This window comes from Pollicipes pollicipes, unplaced genomic scaffold (genome assembly GCF_011947565.3).
Source record: "Pollicipes pollicipes isolate AB1234 unplaced genomic scaffold, Ppol_2.1 Scaffold_3087;HRSCAF=3621_pilon_pilon_pilon, whole genome shotgun sequence".
NCBI lineage: Eukaryota > Metazoa > Arthropoda > Thecostraca > Pollicipedomorpha > Pollicipedidae > Pollicipes > Pollicipes pollicipes.
The window spans coordinates 19,672,266-19,697,332 of NW_023596225.1; the positions used below are offsets into that span (position 1 = coordinate 19,672,266).

General features: G+C 51.6%; 1 protein-coding gene across 1 annotated transcript in view; it reads left to right on the top strand.

The window, feature by feature from the left end:
* The first annotated feature begins 745 nt into the window (after nt 1–745).
* LOC119114792 (G-protein coupled receptor Mth2) overlaps nt 746–25,067 on the top strand; it is a 32,113-nt gene continuing 7,791 nt past the window's right edge. Inside the window, exons 1-3 of the mRNA XM_037238822.1 lie at nt 746–1,848; nt 6,230–6,308; nt 22,092–22,279. Coding sequence (XP_037094717.1) covers nt 1,185–1,848; nt 6,230–6,308; nt 22,092–22,279 — 931 coding nt within the window. The 5' untranslated portion in view covers nt 746–1,184. The remainder of the gene's footprint in view (nt 1,849–6,229; nt 6,309–22,091; nt 22,280–25,067) is intronic.

Sequence of the window (25,067 nt, forward strand, 5' to 3'; positions counted from 1 at the left end):
CGCCGCCGCTCCACCCTCCTCCCGACGTGACTCCACTCCCCTCCCGCGGCGCTTCACACCCGGCAATAGCCGTCCGTTGCCCACGTCCCCTCATTCGCAGCTGGTTTTTGCCCAAGACTGGCTGGTGCCAGCGGGCTGCGCGGCGCAGGTGCCGGGGGCGGCTGAAGGGGGCGCTGCGACGCGGCCAGCCCGGCCGGCGGGGCGCGGATCCGGCCGCCGCCAGACGCCGCGTGGCAGGGGTCGGAGCAGCGCGGACTGGGCGGAGGACGCGGAACGGTGAGCGGCGACCGCGTCAGAGGACTCCGGCTGTGGCGTGCCGTCCAGCAACGTGAACGGGTCAGCAGGCTGGCTGGTGGACGGATCAGCAGGCTGGCTAGCGGCCTGGTCGGTGGACCGTGACTGCCCAGTAGAGGAGTGGGACCGAACGTCGAAACGGAAGAACGTGATCGTCGTACTAGCTGTCGGGGTCAGTGACCGCGGCTAGCCATCAGGGAGGCCTACGATTGGCCATGAGGAGGCTGCGATCTATGTCCGGATCCGAGGGCCCAGATTGATCCGACCGCGGAGGGCCGCGACTGAGCAACAGCAAGACGAGTCGACTACCAGGGCTGATCGTGACCAGCACGCCCATGAGGATGCTGGCTGCAGCGAGGGCGGCGACGCTGAACCTCCTGTCACTGGCTGTGCTGGCCGCGTGCCTGTCGGCGCCGGTGTCCGGCCAGGGCGCCGTGTCCGCTCCGGACGCGGCCGCCTGCCCGCTGCCGGACAACCTGCCCGGCCTGCGCTGGCAGCAGACGGCCGAGGTGCTCAAGTGCTGTGCGCCGGACGAGGCTCTGGTAAGCCAGCCGGCCGGGGAGCCCGCGTGCCAGCCAGTGCCGGCGCCGCTGCGCTGGCGCCCACTCCTGCTGAACGGCCGCAGCAGGAGGCTCGGCCCGCCCGACGACCGCACCGGCGTGCGGTACGCCAACGTCAGCTGTGAGGAGAAGCACTTCTGGCTGGACGGCGTGCAGCCCGAGCAGCAGTTCGACCTGCTGACGACGGGCCAGCTGTACCTGCGCTGTGCGGACGCGCTGTTCCCGGCCGGGGGCTTCTGCGCCGACCGACTGCTGCCGGCCACCGCGCCTCCGCCTGGGGACGAGGCCGCCCTGGAGCAGCAGACGGCGGCACGCGTCTGCAACATCAGCATGCACCAGGCCAGCTCCCTGCTGGATCCGGAGACGCTGCAGCCGGCCTGTGCGCGTCACGTGTGCGCGCGCAAGTGTTGTCCGCGCGGCCTGCAGATCCGCGCCGCCGACCTGGCCTGCGTGCCGCAGCGCGCCCCCTGGCGGCCCGTCTTCCATACGGAGCACACGCGGGAGGTGAAGGTGGAGAGCTTCCTCACCATGCCTGGCAACCCCGTGTGCGGTCCGTCGGAGGCGGGCGCCTACGGCAGGGTGTTCGCGCTGCAGCCGGCCTACGACGACAAGGATATATTCTACTTGCAGCGTGATGGCACGCTCTGGGTGCCGCAGCAGAGCACATCGTTCGCGCCGTCGCAGTTCTGCGTGGATCAGGCGCGCTACGTCTACAACAGCACTTTCAGCATCGACTACGACTATGCCATCGCCTGCTTCGGCAAGCCGCTGGCCAGCGTGTACACGGCCACCTACGTGTACCGCTTCCTGCTGGTGGTGTCGGCGCTCTGCCTGCTGGTCACGTTCGTCATTTACGTGGCCATTCCAGAGCTGCAGAACGTGCATGGCCGGTGTCTGCTGTCGCACGTGGCCGCGCTCTTCACCGCCTACGTCTGCCTCTTGAGCGCTCAATCGCGCACGGTTTACGCCAACATGACCTTCTGCCATGTCACAGGTAGGTCAGTGGGGGAGATGGCGCCGCGGACGTCATGGGTCAGTCACAGGTCAGGTGGCAGGTCACGTGGCGGATGATGTCACGGTTTAGCCGAGTTCATATGTTAGTTGAGGTCGCAGATCAGCTGACTTCACTGGTCAGCTGAGGTCACAGGTCGACGGAGGTCACGGGTCAGTGACTGGGGCCGGTCAGCACTGCTATGGTCCCAACCACAGGTGCTGTCACGGCTTGCCCATAATCATTCGTCCGATGCCAAGTGGCAGAGGGCGGGAGGGCTTTTGCCATGCGCTTATCGCAGCTCACAGCCACGTGCTTCGTGCACCCACGACACTCGCGAGTCGTCCCGTGGTCCAACTCGCGGAAGCTATCTCGCGTCTTTCACGTTCTATGAATAAGGTAAATTTAGCCTCGGGCAAAAGTTGTCCTGTGATAGCGTGTAGGTATTGTGGTAGTATTTAACGCGCGTTGCTTTGTTCAGTCCCTCCGGCATTTCTTTTTTAAAAATTTTGGCAGATAGGTTTGCTGTCAGGTTTGACGAGGCATACTACTATCAAGAGGCGGTAGAGACCAGGCTGATGCTCGACTAAAACTGTTAATTCAACGACTTGGCCCGTACCCCCGATTCATGGCCCGGAAAACATCGCACCTAAATGCATGAGCCAACTGACAGCTGAAAAGCTAATGAACCAGAGCGTCATCTTTCCCACAACACGTGCATTACTGTGAGTCTGTAACGGGCCTTACATACAAAAACCGTTTGGTGGGAACGTACTTGTGCCCAACCCAAGATTGGAACGAATAGGGCTGAGTAGACGCACTATAGTAATAAGGTATGTCAACATATTCGGACCGACATTCGGCCGCTACGTCGTCAGCTGCCCTTTTTCGCAGCGCTTTTGGTTCGCGAGTCGTTAATCCCATGCGATTTGAATCCTTTGCCTTGGAAGTTACTAATGGTTTCTCTCGCATCCATAGCTTACCGCTGACTTGGGCTTTTCTTCCTGCATAGACATACATTCGTGCATTATTCTATCACGCAAAAAGTCTTCCATATTGTGGAAATCGCACCAACAAGTCCTTGGTACCAAAGCATGTCAACCTTGCAGTCTGGATATGGTGCGTGACTGGAAGTGCGTCAAGTATCTCCTCCGTCTTGTGACGAAATCACCAATAAATCATATGCCATGATTCTCCCAGTGACGGTATAGGACCGGCCTTATGTCGATCAGAGTGCACACCTTAAACCACAGTATCTCCTCTACCCAATTTCCCCATGCCAGAATGCCTGCAGGGCATAGGTCTTAAGCCCTGTGAATTGGCGTAAAAAGCACTTAGCTTGCATTTATTTCGGAAAAATATACTAATGGCAGAGAAGCAACGCTGTCCATGAGTGCTGATGAACACTTGGACGTTATGTTTAGAAGCCGAATGACCCAATTAAGCTTCAATGCGTTGCTTAAGCTGAGTATTGAAGCTGCTCCCAAGCACTGTGGCCTAATGGGCTGTTAAAATATATCACGAGCCATCTTCGGTGAAAGACCACGCTAAGTAAATCTGATTATGCAACTTTAAATTTGGTTGAGGATGTGGTTGGGGATTACAAAGCATGAAATTATGTAATTCAGTTTCTACATCAAACTCTTGACCACATTTATGGTACTCGTGAAGCTGAGATTCCTCTGTGGCCTTGAATGCAGCATTCCGTTGATATAATGCATAATAGGATTCAAATTATGTCCTGCATAATTGTCCTTCGCAGAAAACCAAGTGCCCAAGCTCTTAACTTTCTCGCAGGGCTGATTACCACACAATGTTAACCCATTTGAACAGCAGCGGTCCAGCCTCGTAAACTTAGTTTTATTTCAATTTAACCCCAGCCCGAAAGCCCCCAAAATTATTCTAACAGACATGGCGATTCCAGCATAGACTCCGCGTCTTTAACAAAAGGTGGGATGTCATCAGCGTACCGCGACACACTTAGTTTTAGCCCAGATATTTGTCTTTCTCTTATGCCATTAGACGTCCTTATTTTGACTCATAAGGTTTCAACCGCCAGTGCCAAAACCATTTCAGAGGAGGTCTTGCGTAATTTCCCTTTGAGGCAAAAACCAATGAGAGGCGTATCCGTTGTTAATTTTTGTAAGTTCTGAACGATTGCATGGAAGCTGCTCCCACTTCGCGAAACTTTCCCCAATTAAAGCGTCGCGGTATGATACAAATGAAATCTTGCTCAACAGAATTGAATACCGCTTTCAAGCACGCAACAAACTTGAACTATCGTCAAGTACATCCTGTATGTCCCCCAAATTACAAAGAATATTTCTTCCTTTGATAAATACATTTTGATCCCAATCGACCACTGTTCCTATAACCCCTCTCAACCATATCGCGAGAACCTTAGCAATGACCTCATGCACAACACCCAGGAGGCAAACAGACGCCTATTTTTCAACAGACTTTGATTACCTTTTTATTAATGAGCGATGTCACCCCACGACGCTGCGTATCAAACAATAATTCTGTGTCAAATGGTCCATTAATCTAATCAGCGGCCAGGCCACCCATACATTCCCAAAATCAATGAAAAATTACCTTGTAAAACCGGATTTAGACGTTACTTTTTCCCGACATTATGTTAAATGCATATTTATTTGTCATATGAAATTCTTCTCTCACACAACGCACGGTCCTTCCCTGCCAGCTGGAGGACATCATCCACGAAATATACGTGCCTATGAGACGTTTTGTTTGACTATGCAGACGTCAGAAGGTCGGCAATTTTTAAGAATGTTTTCGTCTCCCATAACAGCTGAACCGAGTCCACTATCCAGCATCTGGATTACTTTCTCCGCCGCCTGCTCTTGAAAAAGTGTGTAGAAATACCGAGTCGGCTTCTCATCATTTTCCAACTAATTTATCTCCGAGAAGAGTATGGTTCTTTTCCCAACCCTGCTTTTGTTTTTCCAATAGTCCCAAATTAGGGGTTTCTGCCGAGACACTCTATCTTCCTGGTTTTTTTTCGCGGACTCTCTTAGCTCGGGCTAATTTTTTACCCTCGTTCACGCACACTACGCTTATTTTACTTAAGGTAATTCAAGTAATAGCCCTAGGCTGCAATCCGAATAAATTCCGACGTGACACTCGGCAGCAAGAGTTTAACGACGCATCTAAGCTGCTGACTCACTACCATACAATAGGTCGGTATTCAATTTCCAAAAACGTAGGCCACGTTACTGCATGTTTGCCATCTGTATCTGCAATGTTACAATATCGTGGTCGCTGAAACTATTCGGCTTTGTACTACGCCCAGTGGCTTTCTGAGTATGACCAATCGCCTCGCTAAACATTAAGTAATAAATCCTGGATTGCTTCGACGAATTGAGCTGTTGCTTCAACGGATTGGATATCTATCAACCCTTAATCACTAATAATTTTGATTAACGATCTGCACAGGCCGCTGTATTCTTGTTTGTGATTTGTCCACATCAGTGCTACCTAAGTGCACATTTAAATCGACAGTTATTATCAGGTTGGACAACTTATTCTGCGCATTTAAGATCTCCCCCGCGTTTGAAAGAAATCAATTTGTTCTACCACCGATTGAGATGGTGCGTACGAGCATAATAATGCAACCATGACTTAAGCTAGGTTAAGGTTTGCTTAGCTTCTACCTTGACGAGTGGTATCCTTCCGTTCACTAAAAGTGCATGGCAGTCAGTCGTCTCGATCGAGCCTACGGATCTTCTGGAAACGAGAATACATGCATGATTAGAGATCCTATTACCATGCGAAAACGCTCTTCCACCACTGCTCGCAAGCTAAGGTTGAAGGTGTCACCTGGAGCACAGCAAGATCTTTTGAGGATTTTATGCGAATAGGTCTAGGCCTCGAACATTCCAGCTTACTAGATTTGGTGTGGTCATGAAAGTTTCTGATTGTATTCAGTGATTGTCCACATGTGTCTTCTTGTGCAGAGTCCTGGTTATTCGGAGTGGGGCGTCTGTAGTTATCCCTTGATTAATAGGCATCAGCAGAACTTAAGGTCGACTTCATCCATTTGTTTTTCGGCCAGTAGCTATTTTGTATTCCACTTTACTGATTTATATCTCTGGTGTACCAGACATCCAGTTTTTGCTTTCCGTATTCGGGTTTTGTATCGCCGCGTTGCGCTGCCCTTGGTGCTTTTGCGTTATCTGTCCCCGGCAAGGCTATCCGAATTCACACTTCTGCTCTGAACACGTGCGGTGCGTGTACAACGATGGTCCATCTGAATCCACTGCAGGTGGATTCGCGTGGACAGCAAGGTATGTGTACATGGTACGGGAGGTATCGTCTGTACGTGTGTGCACTTGCGCACTGATGTGTGCTCATTTCCTTGCAGCAATCGTGATGTACTACTCGTTCCTGGCCGTCTGCTTCTGGCTCAACGCAATGAGCTTCGACATTTGGTGGACTTTCAGGTAAGTTGTCATCAGACGGGCAATGCTGCTGAAAGGTTGCATTGACTGGACTTGTATCTGGATGTAAATAAGTTGCTCTCATTCACTTTGTTGTCTCCACTGAACATACGGGTATCATGATGCAATTTGTTTCGTTCATTCATATAGCCGTTCTTGTATTGTGTTTTTAGCTGTCTCATTTTTTGTATGCTTTCAAATAGCACTTCAATTTTGTTCAGGCAGCACCCCAGCGATTAAGGCCAGCCATTTCGCAGTGCAGGTGGCATTTTCAGGACGAACACTAACAGCGTTGTTGCCTTTACGTCTGTGTCAAACGTTCCAGAAAAGTCACATGCTCGGGCCGAATTCACACTGTAGGCTGGTGTATGGCTGACAGGTCCCAGCCTCACATTGAATCAACTGGTATCTTGTGACACATCGGCATGTACCAGACCTGCAGCAGGCACTCAGCCTAATGCTCCCCTGAGCCACTTCCATGCTGCAAATGACACAAAGGATGGCCGTTGCCGTCGCGTGAATTCTCCTCGCTGGGCGGAAGTCTCGCATTCTAATTGCCCCGCACAAAACCGCCGGAAATGAACACTTCATGCCGATGTCAGGACAGCCGCAACGCGCCATAATCTGGCCATTTTGCTGATCATTTTTAAGCTGGCGGTTCGTCTTGATGACGTGGCTACGCACGGGCCCTCTCTGGAGGGGGGGAGGCGGGGTGGGGGGGGGGGTGACGTCATGGTCGATGTGCCTGTCGTCGGCGCATACCAAATGAGCCTGGCTTGGCTCGGCTGTCATGAGAAAGCACCGGACGGCGGCACTGGCCGCCCTCACACCGGCGTCCCCATGCATGGAGACATTACGACCCCGCGATAGCGCGTGCCAGGTGGGCACTAATCACCGTCAGGCGAGAGGGCTCTAATGAAGTCAGTAGGTGGTGGCGGCATATGCCATGGACCTGGCCTCGCGTGTTTGGGTTGCTGGTGGGTACGTCCAGACCACGGATATCCCGCACATGTCTGATGCAATGGAGTCAACTGCCGGTGCGCTGGCTGTGGCCGTGGGCACTGGTTGCTGTCTCATTACTTTTACCCTGCGAGATGTTTCATCACCACGATCGATTTTGGCCTTGAATGTAATCTGCAAAGAGACGTTTGTGAAGTTCGCTTTGCATAAGCTTTGCTTTGAACCATAGCTTTGTGACTCATTCAGACTGTTTGATGTTTGGAAAACACTAATGTGTCAATATGTTTGTGTAATGAGTGCTACGAAAACTTGAAACATTCTGTCTAGACTAAGAGACATGCGGAGATTAAGCTGTTATTCCACGAATTCAACGAAAAGTTATACCATGGCTTTGATTCCTCCCCTACTTCTCCCCTACATGGTTTACCACAGGGGCTCTTCCCTAGTCACACTTCAGCTTTGGGAATAGGAGCATCACATGATGATATGGTTCAAACTGGGAACATCACACGATCGATAGTGGCTCAAACCGGGAGCATCACATGATCGATGATGATAGTAAGGCACTGATTCAACCTTCAACCAGCCAACTTCTGGGTAACAGGCCCTTGCCCGCCGGGTCAATCACAAACGTTCTTTTATTCGCACCAGGAGAGGTGTGCATGGCGATTGTCATGACGATGGTGGTCACAACTGCAGGAAAGGAGTGTAGTACTGTCGCAAACAGGGAGCTAGGATCGCTTTTGAACTAGGGTGGGAGTGAAAAAATCCGTCGCAAAAAGACCGCGTGGGAATGATAAAAGCAATTCACAAAAGATGGAACTTATGAGCTCGTGACTGATTCTTCAGCAAACAAAGACATCTATTTCAAACTGGCTGGACGTTATATCAGAAACCTGACAAAGCTGTTTTGTTTTTTAACATGCTAGGCGATTAAAGTAAACCAGAATACATTAGAGCATGGAAATTTCATGGCAGTGTAATGAGCATAAAAATTATAAACACCAATAATTTGATGCTGTACTTTGCTCTTCCCTTCCACAGCACTTTTAACACAAAACAAAGGAAAGGAATTCAATAACAAAATAACAACAGAAAATTCAACAAGCATAAAACACCGAAGCAAAAAGAACTTGGACTCCCACACATCAGCCCATCACCAAGTCAAACACAATAGACAGACCTCTGGCTTCTGTTAAGACGGGGTCGGGGAAGACAAACATTTTGTCACTGTTCCTTACGAAACACCAATGCTTATTTTCATGAAAGTAGACTAACTGTGCCTAACCTAAAGAGGCCTCACTTCATCTCATCCTGTCTAGCATGTTTGTATCACAGCACCATTTGTGAGTTACTGATTCTTGCACAATTCCTATTGCCACTTACCATGCACTTAACCAACTTAACCTAACTTAGAGTAGCCCATATGTTGAACATCATCTCAACTCACCTATCTGTTGACAGCAGCGCTTGTAATAAAAACATGATAAAGCTAATTTCTGGCTGGCTTCAACTTGCATTTTTATTCAGTTCATTTGCGTATGCTTGTTGACATCAGGCAAAGCTGACAACATATAACCAAAACAATAATGAGTATGCTCCACAAAACAATCTCTCTTCTCCAAAAGTAACATAACTTTTAGATGACCATGCCGGTATTGCTGCTTGCCTGTTCAGCTGCAGCAATTGCATCTATTTAGGCTTGTTTATCCATATTTAATGACAAAGTTTGAGATGATGGCTTCACATCTTGAATGGGATGGTCTGACTATTTGATACATACTAATATTGAACTCATATTATAATTGCTATGCAGCCTATAGTATCCCTGCGTTAAAAATATAGTGCATTTCTACAGAACAGTTATTTGCCAGTCAGCAAACCATGACAACTATAGAAAACATCTGATTAAAGCAGCCATGAGGGACCACTTCAAGAAATTGGGGACAAATAATCCAGAATATGGAACAAAATAAACCCATTGCATGCCTCGTGGCATCATAATTTGTCTTGCGACAAAATTCGATGGATTAGAACAGAACATGGCTAACTCTGGTTACCAATCATGTGTTGGAAGCAGGTAAGGTAAGCAATCACTTGGTCCACAGGAGACTCACTGGCTTCTTCCTGATCCCCACAACAAAGTCAGTACCTTGTGCATGGTCTGCTGGCAGACAGAGTCATCCCACTCGCCCCCCAAAAATATAAATATCAGTCGTGCCCACCAACCTACGAGATTAAAATGCGAAACAAGTAAGAGGTGTGTATGATAAACATCTCCATTGGGCAGAATTTCGCAATCAAACACTTCCGTATTAGCTGCGTCAGGTCTGTCCCAAAGCTCTGTATGGCAGCATTAGGGTAGCCTTGTCAGGTAGCCTGGTGAGTTAGACGCTCGAAAGGCTTAGATTTATCATTATTGAACACCGCCATGAACCAAGAAAACGGTTAACCGAGCATTTAACAGGGCAAAAATGACGTTAAAGATAAGTTCCGTGCTTCAAATTGTCTCCTTCGTTCCTTGTGAATTGTTCACTCTTGAGTGCATATCGAGGATGTTTGGGCGACTGGCGAGTTAATCCAATTTATGTATGAAATACGTACAAGTTTGCAGTTGGAGCATCTTGAAGAGAAAATGGTCAACATCTTAAGCAACAGATGGTGTCTATAAAGTCAATCAAAAAAGATGAATAAAGTGACATCGCACTCGCATGATACCAAGAAAAACAAAAGTAGCTACATAAATATAAAGACTGATACTTTTGTGGCAAAATTTTGTAATCGGCTGATTTGACTTAGAATCTGTTAACAGATGTGCTCGCATGGTGATATTCATCTTGTAAATTTAATCTAGAATTCATTTCATGAATTTTTCACTCCTGCATTTCGGAAGTGGTGCAATAAAAAATACGTTGAGTAAAATTATCTACCAGGCCTTGCTGGTGTTTGCGCCAAGCTCTACTTTCGTGGTGTGGTGGTGAGACCAAAAAAATAGGGGATGCGTGAACACCTTGCATTTGGCACACATCTGCCAGTTGTGATGCATTTTGTAAACAAACCAAACTTAATGCGTGCAAGCGGCTGGAGTCGCTGGGGTTCTTGGGCTTGGAGGTACCTGGCGCCCTTGCTCTGTGCATGTATAGACATGATTCAGATGTATGTGATGCAGGACATAGCCATAGGTGTCCGGGTTCTGTGGAGCCTCGTTTATGCTTGGTGGTTTTAAGTGAGCTCGGTTTTGGATGACATCTGAAAACCTCAGAAAGGGAAGTAGGGGTTTGGCATGTGTGATTAGACAATGTCAGGCAGGAGTGAAAAATGCACACAAAATATGGGGGAAAAGGAATGAAAATTCCTCCTGATAGGGTGTTGCTTTACACCCAAAGTCGGCAATTCTGGTCACAAAGCGTTGACTGTGTAGTTTGGACTAGGGAATAGTTAAGCTTTATATCCATGTTATGTCTTGACGGTGCTGCGTGGCATTACCCAGTGAGATCATTAGACGTAACTGGTCCTGATGTTTCACTAGTGTATGCTTTAAAAAAATTGGCCTCGAAAGTGGGCGCTCGCTTAAGAAAATAATATGGGCCTAAGGGTGCACCTGGGCCCCAGCCCTCCCCCCCCCCCCCCCCCCCACCCCTTCCGACCGCACTTAAGAACTGCGTCCTCCGGAAACATACAAACGCATAATATTTTCCATGCCGAGTTTTTAGGATCGACAAATCGCGGTGGTTTATTTGATTCTGGTCTATTTTACTCTATTAATTTTCTGGCACCGGTTGTTCACCATTTATTACATGCTAACCGTTTGATCGGTTGGTCTGGAGCCTTTGTCACATTTTTATATTGGCTCAGGCTGCTAATACATGTCATTCAGATTTACAGACACATTCCGTAGAGCTTATTTGGGCTTATTTGGAAAACTTTTTGGACTCCACTACAGGATAAATTCATTGTGGTGCTGATGACATCGAGCCCTTCGGTACATGACAACCTTATCAACAATTATGGTAAAAGTTATCTGGCCCCGGCTACAAAGCGACAGGTTAATACTGTGTCTGACCCATGCCACAAATGTATCGATTCATGTCTCATTGACGGTGAGGGCCTCCTAGACGCCGCCAGATGTCGCGCATTGTGCCTTCCGTACCGAACGCGACGGATGGAGACGCGTCGTCCGCGAATAGATCACTGTTGACCTCTGGAGCTGATCAGCAATCGTCCCGCCGGGCATGTAGTGTGAGCCAACAGTATCGGATTCCTCCGGCAATGGCACCGGCGCGACCCGCTTCTTAATTAGATGACCGTCACCGGCGCCGGCGGCCCTGTCGGGGCCAATCTGGGCGTGGCGCCCTGGCCGATATTGCGCCGCGTCGCTCGGGGCGGCCCGCCATCAAGCTGGCGCTCTGTGGCCCGCGGCCCAGCGTCAAGCCGACGCTCTGTGGCCCGCGGCCGGCCATCAAGCCGACGCTCTGTGGCTCGCGGCCCGCCACCAAGCCGACGCTCTCTGGCCCGCAGCCTGCCATCAAGCCGGCGCTCTGTGGCCCGCGGCCCGCCACCAAGCCGACGCTCTGTGGCCCGCGGCCCGCCACCAAGCCGACGCTCTGTGGCCCGCGGCCCGCCATCAAGCTGACGCTCTGCTGGCCCGCGGCCCAGCCATCAAGCCGACGCTCTGTGGCCCGCGGCCCGCCACCAAGCCGACGCTCTGTGGCCCGCTGCCCGCCACCAAGCCGACGCTCTGTGGCCCGCTGCCCGCCACCAAGCCGACGGTCTGTGGTTCGCGGCCCGCCATTAAGCCGACGTTCTGTGGCCCGCGGCCCGCCATCAAGCGGACGGTTTGTGGCCCTTGGCCCGTCATCAAGCCAACGCTCTGTGGCCCGCGGCCCGCCATCAAGCCGGAACTCTGAGGCCAGCGGCGCGGCCGTCGTCAGAACGCCGAGCGCGGCTGGATACTTTCAAAGTTAGAATCGAACATTCCGTTGTCAGCAGACGACAAATCTTGGCATGCTGAAATATCGCCATGGTCGAAGGAAAGTTCGTGGACAGTTTAGAAGTTAAGACGCATGGGTGAATGAACTTCCAACGTATGATGTGGCCAGGATGCTTTTAACCTTTACAGACGCCGCATCGCCTAGAATTTCACGTGTTCATTTAAAGTAACAACCTAGGTGACGTGGCGCAGCACTCATCCCTTTTCCTGTGCCGTGGGTCTAGGCAATGGTCAATTTTACCCAAGGTGAGTGACATCGCCAGTTCTTTGCGCACCCCTCTCTGATCTGGCTCTTAAGCTGCTATGCTCCTACTCTTGCGGTGTTGTTTTTCCTTATTGTGATTAACGATGATATTATATTTGTATTGATTAATATTGACATTGATGGCATGATGATATGTATTGATGATGTCATAATTGCTTAATTTGACTCGCATTCTGATAAGCTAGAATTTCATGGCCGCTGGGCAGCGTGGCGATATTGCCGGCCAGATTATGCGTAAAACTGCGATACGTCACCGGTATCCAGACGCGGATCTCCGGAATATTCCACCGATATTTGGACGCGGATCTCTGGGATATGCCACCGGCATTCAAACGCGGATCTCCGGGATACGCCATCGGCATTCAGACGCAGATCTTCGGGATATGCCCCTGGTATTCAGACGCGGATCTACGGCATGTCGGTCGAGTATGCGACCGTTCCACCACGAGAGGGGCTGACCAGCATGCTGATCATGGCTGCTGCCTGCGGGACACCTATGCGCACGAAGGAAGAGCTGCATGGACATTCCGGTACCACTCCACCGTATGGTACCACTCTACAGTGCAATAGAAGAAAACGCTGTGTGAACATTATGGTACCACTCCACAGCATCGTACCACTCTAGAGTGCAGTAGAAGAAAACGCTGCATGAACATTACAGTACCACTCCACTGTACGGTACCACTCTAGAGTGCAATGATGTACATGATAGCTACGAATCTGGATCAATCATGTGCATTGCTGTTGCGCAGCAGAAAGCAGCATTGGAAGCATATAATACTATTATGTGGAGCTTTGACTTTATCGGGTTTTGTTGAGAATTTGCGTCTTTGCCTCGCATCTAGTACGCATACGTATCGCGACGCCGTTGGAGCGCAGCACCTCACCACGCGAAGTGTTGAGTGTCTGCGCCATGTGACACCAAATCTTAAAGTGCTTTCGACAATTTGTGCTTCGGAAAATGGCTCCCTGCGTGAATATTGCCTATGATTTGTAAGAAAGTTATGAAGAACGGCATTTCTGAGTTTCATGTCATGCATCGGCAGTGTAAGCCAGCCTGAATTACCGCAGCTGATACGGCTAATGGCCCGTCTCGTACAGTCCAGGCTAAAAGTCGGTGAGAACTCACCTTTCAAGATGTCGAAACTTCCTGGGGTGATTCGACCATGAGATCACCAGAGCGCCGACTCAGGATGTGCAATACCTCCGTTTAGAAATGACTAACACGATTGCTACGGACTAAAACTCATCCCAATGCAACAGCGTAATACTAAGCACACACAGAGGCGCACGGTCCGTTTTGTCCCACGCCCCGCCACAACACCGCGCGACATGGAGCAGCCATGCATTCTCTGGAACAGGCCAGGCCCTGACCCCAGGCATTCCCCGTCGGATCCCGCCGGGCGCCGGCCGACGCCCCGGTCGGCGGGGCCGCGGCAGGTTTATAGACATCTCCCTGCCAACCCAAACAGCTCGAGCCCAGTTATGCTCGTGCCGGGACCGCCATAAACTGCTAACGCTCGCACAGTGGCAACAACGGAGGGCGCTGCGACCGCCAGTGGCGGTGGCTGGCCCCGGCTTCTGACAGTTACAGCCTGGTCGAGGACCCGGACAGGCCACGTGGTGCCTAGGCCGTCACCATGTCCGGTGCGTCGCCGAAGAGATTTCCCCGTGATTCTGACGAAAGGTGCAAAACATGCCCTGCGACTCTCAGTCCGGCGGGAGCTACCCGCATGGTCTCCTCACTCGAGCGACTCAATACTGATGTGATTCATGCTGTGGGGTCAGTGAGGTCAGGCTGCCGCACAGGCATGGTCCGGCGGCATTGTAACAAGCGTGAGCGACCAGCTCTCTTGGTAAGCGGTCACCCAAGGACAGGTAACCAGCGGTGTCCCTCCCTCTATCTCAGCGATGCATAAGCCGAACGTTAAGATCAGAAAGCATAAAATCAAGTCGCCGCAAAGCGAAGGGGGGGGGGGGGTTCAGACGTGCCAGGATCATTGTTTGCGCAACAGGCTATATATATATATATATATATATATATATATATATATATATATATATAACAGGCAACAACAATCACATGAAGTGATTTAAAAGAAGACTGAAAGTGGTCATAATGACATCTCCGTTAAAAACACCCAAAAGCTACTAGGATTCATTCAGCGTTGGTACGGGTGATCAATCACGCAAGTCAGAGGAGCGAATTTCTGGAGAATTTCATGCTAGTAGAGTAATGTTTTGGGTTAAATTGAAGTTCGACTTGTCTCGGGCGGTGCATTACCGCGCATCGAAATGGACATCTCCACGAAGCCTGCCAGAGATGATGCAGCGAATGTTGCGCTGCCCAATTGTGATCGGCATTGTTATCGATGTAACTCAAATGTCAGTGTTTCGGATATTCCACACGCGGTGTCGTCAGATGGCCATAGACAGTCAGGATTCGTTTGGTTCGTATAGCCAACATAAGTGATTGGAGGTGATCGGCGTATTCCCAAAACCACGTCATCTCGACCAAAGCGGTTGTCTTGGTAAATCAAGATCAAGTCGATGCCCTGAGTCATTAGATGCGCCGCCACCTTGGCAACCTGCCAGTGGCCATCTCCAAGTCATCGTTGAGTAACTTGACTTTTGTGATTGAAAACATGGAAGTCAGAAGTGCTTGAGGTATTGATAAAGTTCAGGTTTGGACTGAAGGTAGCGCTTGAATCTGAGCTGAGCTAGTTACCGTGCTGCTTGCATCATGCAGCAAGAGTGGTTCTAAAGCATGAAGTTTTGAAACCGCAGGTATTTAGCAGACTATAGTCGCTGGCGCATTTATTGCAAGTCGAAAAATAGTGCACTCAAGTTTTTACGACTTCAAAATAATAGATTTCGTATTAATATTGGAATTAGACTGTACTGCATTGGTAAAGAACCAAGTGACATGATTTTAAATTGATTGGCTCAGAGATTTTGTAGGTTAAATTGACTGTACAAAATGGTCGGGGCTTATGTTGATTAACTGGCTAGCAAATGGGCCACATTTGCCCACATTTCACTTCATTACAAACTGAGCTAAGTGATATGCTGACATGGACTCCTATTTTGCATAACTTGCTTGGATAAATTAGCCTGAAACAGATTTTATAATTTTTGTATTTGGGGAGTCAATCCAAGCTGCTAATTGGATTGGACGTGATCTTGGAAGCTCAATCCATGAAGGGCTCCGCGATGATTTCCCAGTCCTTTTTTGCAAACAGATTTTGATATCCCAGGCATCACAACTCGAAACATGTAAATTATCACATTCCACGTTTTCGATTGCTGTCAAAGTTTAGGAGGACAAATGTTATGCCATTAACCCCAGCCCTGAAATGAGCAGCCAAAGGTGAAGCCGAATCAGACGCCTTTTGTCCTAATCTGACTTATACACAACTGATTTAGCTTCGACTCAGCGAGTGCAACAAGTCATGTGTTTGTATCCATGGATGTAAACAATGGAAATTGATACGCGAACGAAAACATTGAGCTGACAGGCTGACATGGAAAGACATACAGTAGGGTAGGTTTAGAATGGGGTATCTTCACGGCTGCAAGAGACTGCGTTCAAAAAATCCTTTGGCGCAGGTTTGGATGCACGAGGTGTTACGTTCCCGACTTATGAAGCGCCCCATCGAAACGGGTGCACTCCTCGAATTCGACTACGAAACTCACCCTGTGAAATTGACGCGCACAATACATTCCGAGGGCCTGATCCATTACTGTAACGGGTCTGATCTGTCACTGTTTGGGCGCCTGATCTGTTACAGCTGGGGTGCCTGATCCGTGACCGCTGGGGTGCCTGATTCGGCGCTTCTGGGACGCCTGATCCGTTACCGCTGATCCGTTACGCCTGATCCGTTGCGTCTGATCCGTCACCGCTGAGACGTCTGATCCGCCAGTGCTGGCCGCCTGATCCGTCACTGTCTGTGACCGATCTGATCCGTCACTGCTGGGTGCCTGATCTGTCACTGTCTGTGACGAATCTGATCCGCCACTGGTGGCCGCCTGATCCGTCACTGTCTGTGACGGATCTGATCTGTCACTGCTGGGCGCCTGATCTGTCACTGTCTGTAACGGATCTGATCCGTCACTGCTGCGCGCCTGATCTGTCACTGCTGGGTGCCTGATCTGTCACTGTTGGGTCGCCTGGTTCAACGCTTCTGAGACGCCTGATCCGTCACCGCTGGGACGCCTGATCCGTTACCGCTGGAGTGCCCGATCCGTCACTGTCTGTGAAGGATCTAATCCGTCACTGCTGGGTCACCTGATCCGTCACTGCTGGTGCACCTGATCGCTCACCGCTGGAGCATCTGATCCGTCGCTGCTGGGTCACCCGATCCGTCACTGCTGGTGCACCTGATCGCTCACCGCTGGAGCACCTGATCCGTCGCTGCTGGGTCACCCGATCCGTCACTGCTGGGACACCTGACGTGCACCGCTGGGACGCCTGGTTCGTCACTACCAAGTGGTCACTCGGGTCATCGGACGTCACCTATCACCGAGGCAAATGTTTCGAGCCGTGACATCCGGCCCGGACCCAATCACCCGCCCCGCGGCTGTGCAAGCCGTGTATTTGCGTGGTCACTGTTTTCAAACATGCACGGTCCGAAGCACTTCGTGGTACACGCGATCATCTCCAGCAGCAACAGATCAACAGACGCAGCCCCCGATGATGGTGAGATGATGCAGAATGGGAGATGATGGATTGCAGGATACGGTGGCCGTGTTCGCGTCCAGCTTGGATTGCTCGCAGGGCTATTGACAAGACATTGCCTCGCATTATTACGGAGAGGTGTGCAAACTGGTGTTCTGTGTGACGCTGTATGGTCAATTTCACGGTAGCGCTGACGTGTTCGGAATAACCCCGCGGTTAATGCAGTTTGATGATGCAGTCGATTCAGGCACATCCGATCCGGGGGCTTATCACGGCGTTGCATGCACGAAACAGTGTGAGAGGCCTTCGATGCGGATTAAGCCGTGGGAAACCATGGCACTGAAGCCGTGTCTGGTCGGCGCCGAGTCAAGACAGCGGGTCCCGCTGTGGCTGGCGAGTCGACAGCGGGTCCCGCTGTCCTCGCGGGTGAGTGGCCGTATCTGATTGGCACCGAGTCAAGACAGCGGGTCCCGCTGTCCTCGCGGGTGAGTGGCCGTGCGCTGATATCGCCAGTCCAAGCGCTGCTCTCACGCGCTGCTGTCAGCCAGTCAGTCTCCCACGCGCCGCTGTCAGTCAGTCAGCCTTCCACGCGCTGCTGTCAGTCAGTCAGTCTCCCACGCGCTGCTGTCAGTCAGTCAGTCTTCCACGCGCTGCTGTCAGTCAGTCAGCCTCCCACGCGCTGCTGCCATTCAGTCTCCCACGCGCTGCTGTCAGTCCGCTGCAGATGCGGCCTCTCATCCTCGCAGCTGGTTCCGGCTGGATTCGTGAGTCGGTCTGAACCGATCTGCCGAGCGCCGTCATGAGAGGTCGAGAAGCAGCTGTGATCTCAGCCGGGAGGGGAAGGGGGGAGGGGGCTCCAGGCGTGCGAGGCCAGGTGGGGAAGAGCAACCCATTGGCGAGATCAGGACCGGCGCTGTTACAGTGGGCCAGATCTTATCACTGCACTGCGCGCTGCTCGTGTCATCGCGCAGGAACAAGAAGCGGCAGAGGTCAGGCGAAGGTTGGCTTGGTATGGCTTGTATCAGAGCCTTTTCGGTCAGTAATGACCATTTCAAGGCTATGGGATGAAGTAGAATGGATAACGATGGAGCAAAATTACATGCGCCTGAAGGTTTATCCGCCGAGGCTTACCCGCACAGGGACGCCTTCATGGGTTATGTGCTCGGCGCTCGTACGAGGCGCCCACTATGCGGCCCTTATCCCACGCATGGCTGGCATAGCTTGCTCCGGACAAAGGGGTTCATAGCGAGAATACAGGAAAAAGCGAGAGTGAGGAAAAAGGGCGGATGTAGGCAATCATTGACTTCCCAGTTGTCATAGCCGGGGAATGTGTTTGTGTCGCTGTCAGATGCACCGCATCCAGGCGCTTTAACGAATTGCTGGGGTGCAGGGGGAACAACGTGAGTTGTGCGTCACTTCTGAACCGAGCTGTCTGCAAAACTAAGAGCACAAGGAATCGATGCTGATTCATTCAGCAAATTATTGCGATGTCTGGCTCGTCAGAAAACTAATAGGTCTTGAGAATAATAGCATCATTTAGATTGCCAAGTCATGGTCATGGGTTTTCGGTCTGGAATGGATCGTTGCATGAAGATGGTCTGGCACTATTCCAACAAGAGCCAAGCCTTTCAAGACGAAGCCCTGTGATAGGCAGGATCAACAACATTCTGGACGTTTTGATGTATGGCTGCGTTACTTAACACTCAACAAATCCTTCAACTGTTTCTATACAGCTTAGTATCACCATTGTTTGCAAACTTTGTGATCGTTGTGGCCCACGGACCGAGAGGAGAGAGTTTTCACTTCGTCTAACAACAAACAAACCTGAAGTCGTTTCACTCCCGCCGGCTCAATGGCATCGAACGCTGTATGCGATTACGAAATAGCCGCGGGAAAATACATGTGCTTGTAAGCAAGCCGATGGAGTTTTTGCGTGTTCTCCGGTCCGACCGTGCTCGAGTTTGCATTTTTTGGCAATGGCATCTGCAGTGCATGCTAAGGCCATCCCCAAATGGAATTCGTTTCCCAACAAAGAATGCCAAGATGTGCTGACTTTTCGTGCCGCGAACAAAATATCCATGTCCGGCCAGGTCCAGCTCCGCTTCCCTCCAAGCCCGGTCATGGGTCACTGAACGCGTGCACCGCAGCGTGCCCGCGACCTGCGAAAAATGCATCATAACTCCGCCTGCGCGGCTGTTTCTTGATGCGACAGGGCTGGAGCGAGTGGCCTGTGAGCAGTGCTGCGCAGTGGATCGGGGTGTTTAGTTTCGGGGGGCACGATCTGGTGGCGGCCGCCGCGATGTCTTCCGGTGTTGGGTGGAGTTTCTGTCGCCGTTCGCCGAGGGCCGCAGCGTCCCGTGGGCGGAGCCGACAGCCGTGCGCAGTGCCTGAGCAGCTCTGAATCGCGCTCCGACAGCTGCAAACCGAGACCCGATCGCGGTTCGCCGGGACCGATCGGTGGAATGTCTGGCACGTGTCCAGCATCAGGCAGGGCAGGACACGGCGGAGCTCCCGGAGCGATGGCCAGTGGCGAGCAGATCAGGGCTGCCAGACAGGTCGGCGGGATACCAGATGACCCCCGAACGGTGGCCAATGGTGAATAGATCAGGGCTGCCAGATGCGTCGCCGGGGGGGGGGGGGGGCTAGATGATCCCTGTACGGTGGCCAGTGGCGATCAGACCAGGGTTGCCAGATCAGCCGGCGAAGGAGGAGACGAGCACCGAAGGTCAATTGGGCGTGATGATCATATCAGCGCGTGTCGAGACCCGTCTCTACAGGGGTGCGTGCGGTCCTGACCGTGCTCGGTTGGCGCGGGAGGTGTCTGCACAGTTACGTCCCTTCCGGTTATTCGCTGCCGGGAGGTCGCGAGGTGGTCCCGGCCGTCGGCTTAGGCGTGCCGGGAGGTCGCGAGGTGGTCCCGGCCGTCGGCGTGCCGGGGGGTCGCGAGGCGGTCCCGGCCGTCGGCGTGCCGGGGGGTCGCGAGGCGGTCCCGGCCGTCGGCTTAGGCGTGCCGGGAGGTCGCGAGGTGGACCCGGCCGTCGGCTTAGGCGTGCCGGGAGGTCGCGAGGTGGTCCCGGCCGTCGGCTTAGGCGTGCCGGGAGTTCGCGAGGCGGTCCCGGCCGTCGGCGTGCCGGAGGGTCGCGGGGTGGTCTCGGCCATCGGCTTAGGCGTGCCGGGAAGTCGCGAGGTGGTCTCGGCCGTCGGCTTAGGCGTGTCGGGAGATCGCGGGGTGGTCCGGTCCCGGCCGTCGGCTCAGGCGTGCCCAATGAACCGCGATAGCCTCTCCGCTCTCATCAGAGTGCCGCCATAAACTGGTACGATCGGACAGCGGGCGTGTATTGTACGTGTGTGGTCATAGGGTAGTCAAGGAGACCGCCGGAACTGTGACAAATATCTCTGGATTTCAGCGAAGTTTACAACACCCGTAGTGCTTTGCATGTGGCCTTGCACAATGTTACGCATGCACGCAGTGAGATATTGCTCGTCTCATAGAGCCTTTGGGAGGATCTGTCACATCACGCGTAAGCTGAAGAGCCCCAGAAGAAAATACCATCAGGTTCAGAAGCCATGCCCCGGGCCAGTCCGACCTCCAGACAGCCTGAGAGTCGAAAGCCGCCAGACGGACGTAGCATGATCCGTAAAGACAGGCACATCAGAAATTCCAGGATGGCGCACACCACTCATGCATACAGGGAGCGTTGTTGCGTCTGATGTACACGGATAGGCCCGAAACAATGGTCGATCATATCGGATAAATATCCGGCAAGCGAACGGCATGCATCGCCATACATGGCGTGGGAGGCGCATGGCGGTGGTGTGCTCTAAACGCTGACGTCACTGCTTATGCAAAAAGGTGCGCCAGCTGACGCCATTCGGAATGCGGCGCCCACCTCGAGCACACGGGTCCCGGCTCTGTGCTGCTCATACACGTAGGTCACGAGCGATTTATAAGCCGATTTCATATGAAGAGGATCTGATGCCAGAAGCCCAGATCAGCCATGCTTGAAGAATGTAGCTACACGTATCGAATGAAAAATTTGCATAACACTCCTCTGTTACGTACGACTTGTCCCCGGTCCAGCATGTACCGCTTCGCTCCTCACTTTACGTAATTAAGACTGGATTTTAACAGTTATTTCTATCCGTGAACCGAAAATGCACCCCGCACCGTCTCACGCACCCCGGACCGTCACATGCAACGCGGACCGTCACATGCACCCCGGACCGTCACATGCACGCGGACCTTCACGTGCATATACGGACCGCGTGCAGGAACTCTTCAATGTATTAGTAGTAGATTGAAATTTCTGGCGGTTTTGAAGACCCAGACTCTGGTTTCCCTCTTTTTGGCATTCCGACGCCTACTTATGTGTCTCTAGGTAGCGGTAGGTCATATCCTTTATATTACAACGCATCTGCGCCTCCATAGCCTCAGGTAAACGACGTGGCGTCATACGCTTATCATCTGCTTATGTGTGGGCCTCAGGTTCCGCCATCTCTGACCAGGAAACATCGGTATTTGGAACGGATAGCCGGCTAGTGATTTGTGCTGTTGAAGGATGGCCTTGCAGACAGTGCAAATGTCCAGTTGGCAATGACGAATGGGGTTCAGTTTCCAGACGTGTTGATGAAATTGGTTACTGTGTTAGATGATTCATCTCATTATGTACCCCAATCCATCCCAAGCCATACTGAATGTCTTGCTAGTGGTCGATGGTGTTGCCGCTTGCTGTCTTAGGCCGTCATAGACAAACCAGTACTGCACCGTGAAAGGCTTTCGGTCTGCTGAGAGCTCACTAACCAAGCTACACACCTGTCCCAGCTCCGCCCCACAAGAGACCACGGCCGTTCACAGGGCATCACAGCTCACCGGCGCCGCTGTGTCCATTTCAGCCGGGTCCGCTCGACCACGGCAGCCAGCAACAAGACGAAGCGGTTCATCCGGTACTCGCTGTACTGCTGGCTCTGTCCGCTGGTGCTCACGCTCGTCACCGTCTTCATGCAGTACGCGCCCGACGACCTGGTGCCGCCCGAGGACTACCTGCGGCCAGGACTGGGCACCGTCCGCTGCTGGTTCCCGGGTGAGTATTTGGTCCGGGGACACCCGCTGCTGGCGCCTGTGTGAGCACCTAAGCCGGGGATGCCTACCGCTGGTGCCTGTGTGAGCACCTGAGGCGGCGGGACACCCGCCGCTGGTGCCTGTGTGAGCACCTAAGTCGACGGGACACCCACTTCTGATGCCTATGTGAACACCTGAGGCGGCGGAACACCCGCCGCTGGTGCCTGTGTGAGCACCTAAGGCGGCAGGACACCCGCTACTGATGCCTGTGTGAGCACCTAACCTGGGGGCGCCCTATGCTGGCTCCTGGATGAGCACCTAAGCCGGGGGACACCCGCCGCTGGTGCCGGAGTGAGCGCCTAAGCCGTGGACGTCCGCCACTAACGTGAATGAAGACGCGGTGACCTGAACCGATCCTTGCCGGCATGATCCCGGCTTATCGCTGACGACACAGGTGCTCGTTAACTCCTCACGATCCGCGTGCCACTTGGAGCCGCTTTCGTATTTGCGGTAAGGCTTTGTGGTTTGCTCTATTAAACGTCGTTCTAGCTGCACGTGTGATAGCTTACCACGCTCCCGAGCGGCCGGCTGGATACCCTTCGTTCGGGTGGGGCGTCAATTAGACCGCTTGAGATTTCAGGAAATAAAAGAGCTAAAGACACTAAATTCACAGGATGTGTTAGCCTGCATCTGAACTTACGCCGGTAAAATTTTGAGGTTCTCAAGTCATGACCTTCGGGTCGAGTAAGGTCATACAATGTCAATCTCCGACTGGTCTCCAAAGTGCCCTCAGAACCTAGATACCTGTTCCAGGCAAAAGGTCGCATGATCATTTAAGGTCAGTGACCTTATGTGACCTTTCGAAGGTCATGGTGACCAAAATAATACAAGACTGCTTTGAGTTCTACATTTGAATAAGCGACAAATATTACGCTAGGCAGTATGTTCTTAGACACAAAATGTTGACCTGGGTCATTTTAGGTCAGCGACCTATTCTTACCTTTGAGGAGTCCATGGAAGATTTATAATGCGCTTCCTGCCATCAATAAATTTGAAATGAGCCTCAGAAACTACCCCATACATCAAACACTAGGGTGCTAAATCAGATTGGCTTTGACTTTGGTCTGAATTTCAAAACTGACCTTAGGTCAGTGCATTTGTTCATTTAATTGTTGTGTTGCCTAAGAAAGTATCTCAGAGATGTATGGTCTCGTCTAACACTCCATTGTCGCATTAGATTGAACGATTCCCTAAAAGCTCACTTCGCAAAATCCATGGCTGCACTTTGACCTGCCGTAGGCCAGCGACCCTACAAGGTGCTTTTAAATTTGCAATACCAAACGGTCTGCTATTCCATTGTCTGCAGCTACGCAAAATTTGGTGGGGTTGCGCCACGCCGTTCGGAAACCATTTTGGAAAAACTTTCGGGGATCAATTTGACCCCACCCGAGCGCGTGTTCAGCCGCAGCACCTTCTGCCGATCCTGTCAGGGAGTATGTCTCAAATGTCACCCTGTTGTGTAAATCGAGAAGGACCGCTGCGGCACGGCAGCCACAAAGTCTGTGTGGAAGTAATGAGGCGCCGCGTTTTCAGCAGTCTCTTCGCAAGCATGTTAACCTTGTATCCTGAGACTGTTTATTTGTTTTAACCACCAGCAGGCTTAGTGGATTTTGTGGCCTTGCACTAACACATAAATTAAATTGGTATGGCCAGAAGTGTACGTTGATTAAACACCTGTTTAGGTAATTAACAGGATTCAACTGCATTATGCCGAACAAGTTTAATCACGAACGAGGTCGGAGCTCGAGGAGTTTTACTTTATCTTTGATGTATTCCTGACTTGGCCGTTCAGGCACGACCTAGCCCGGCGACTCACTGGATAAAAGCCAATATATTTCCAACAAACGACTGTAGGCTCACGCACTTTTCAGCGACAAGAAGACTAGCTTTCTAAAACTTCAGTGACGTAATATTTTAGGCACATGCTTGGGAACCGCTTATTGGGTGAATTTCCCTTCGACATTGCATTATCAGCATGGTTGCATCTCCCGGCGTCATCAACATGGAAAAGGTAAATTTTGACATTGCAAAAAGGCTGAAGAATGCTGGTCGAAGATCGTCCTGATATCGGCGGTCTGGCATCGCGGATACAAGAAACTTAGTATTGGGTAAATAGTAGGAGTGGGACCCAAATCGGTTGCGTATTACTAAGGCGAATGAACGCATGAAACCTTTGTTTTGGTAATCCGTAGGAGTGCCATACGAAACCACATGCATAGGCATGTCATTTATTACGTTTTCATTTTATTGGTAAGTCAGTACTGAGTTGTCTTGCCGTTTGTCATGGAGGGGCTCAAAGGTGCAGACGTGCGAAGAACCTTTTGCTAGCTTTGTTAATCTATTTATTTTGATTCTGAAGTTATTTTACATAGACCATTCCACAGCGCGCAAAAATAAAGGATGTCGCAGTTCAAACAACGTCAAGACACCAGACGTCAAATGTCGCTCAGAATCTGAAGGCTCCTCGGAAACTAATGGTGCGGCTCAAGGATGGCCTGTCAAACTGATGCTCACCCTCAGCAAGGCAACGATGGACAAAGAAACTTACCAGAAGAGGTGATATGGAGGCCTTCATTGCGAAACATCACCAGGAAAGCAAATTTTGTTTCAGCTAGATCTGACATCTGCCCATTAGGCCCAAAGCGCCCTGCAGTTCTTGCGCTATCTGCAGATTCCTTAGGTACTGCTTGATGAAAATACCTCCGAGGCACAGCACCTCAGACCCGACCACTGAAGACCTGTCCGGTATG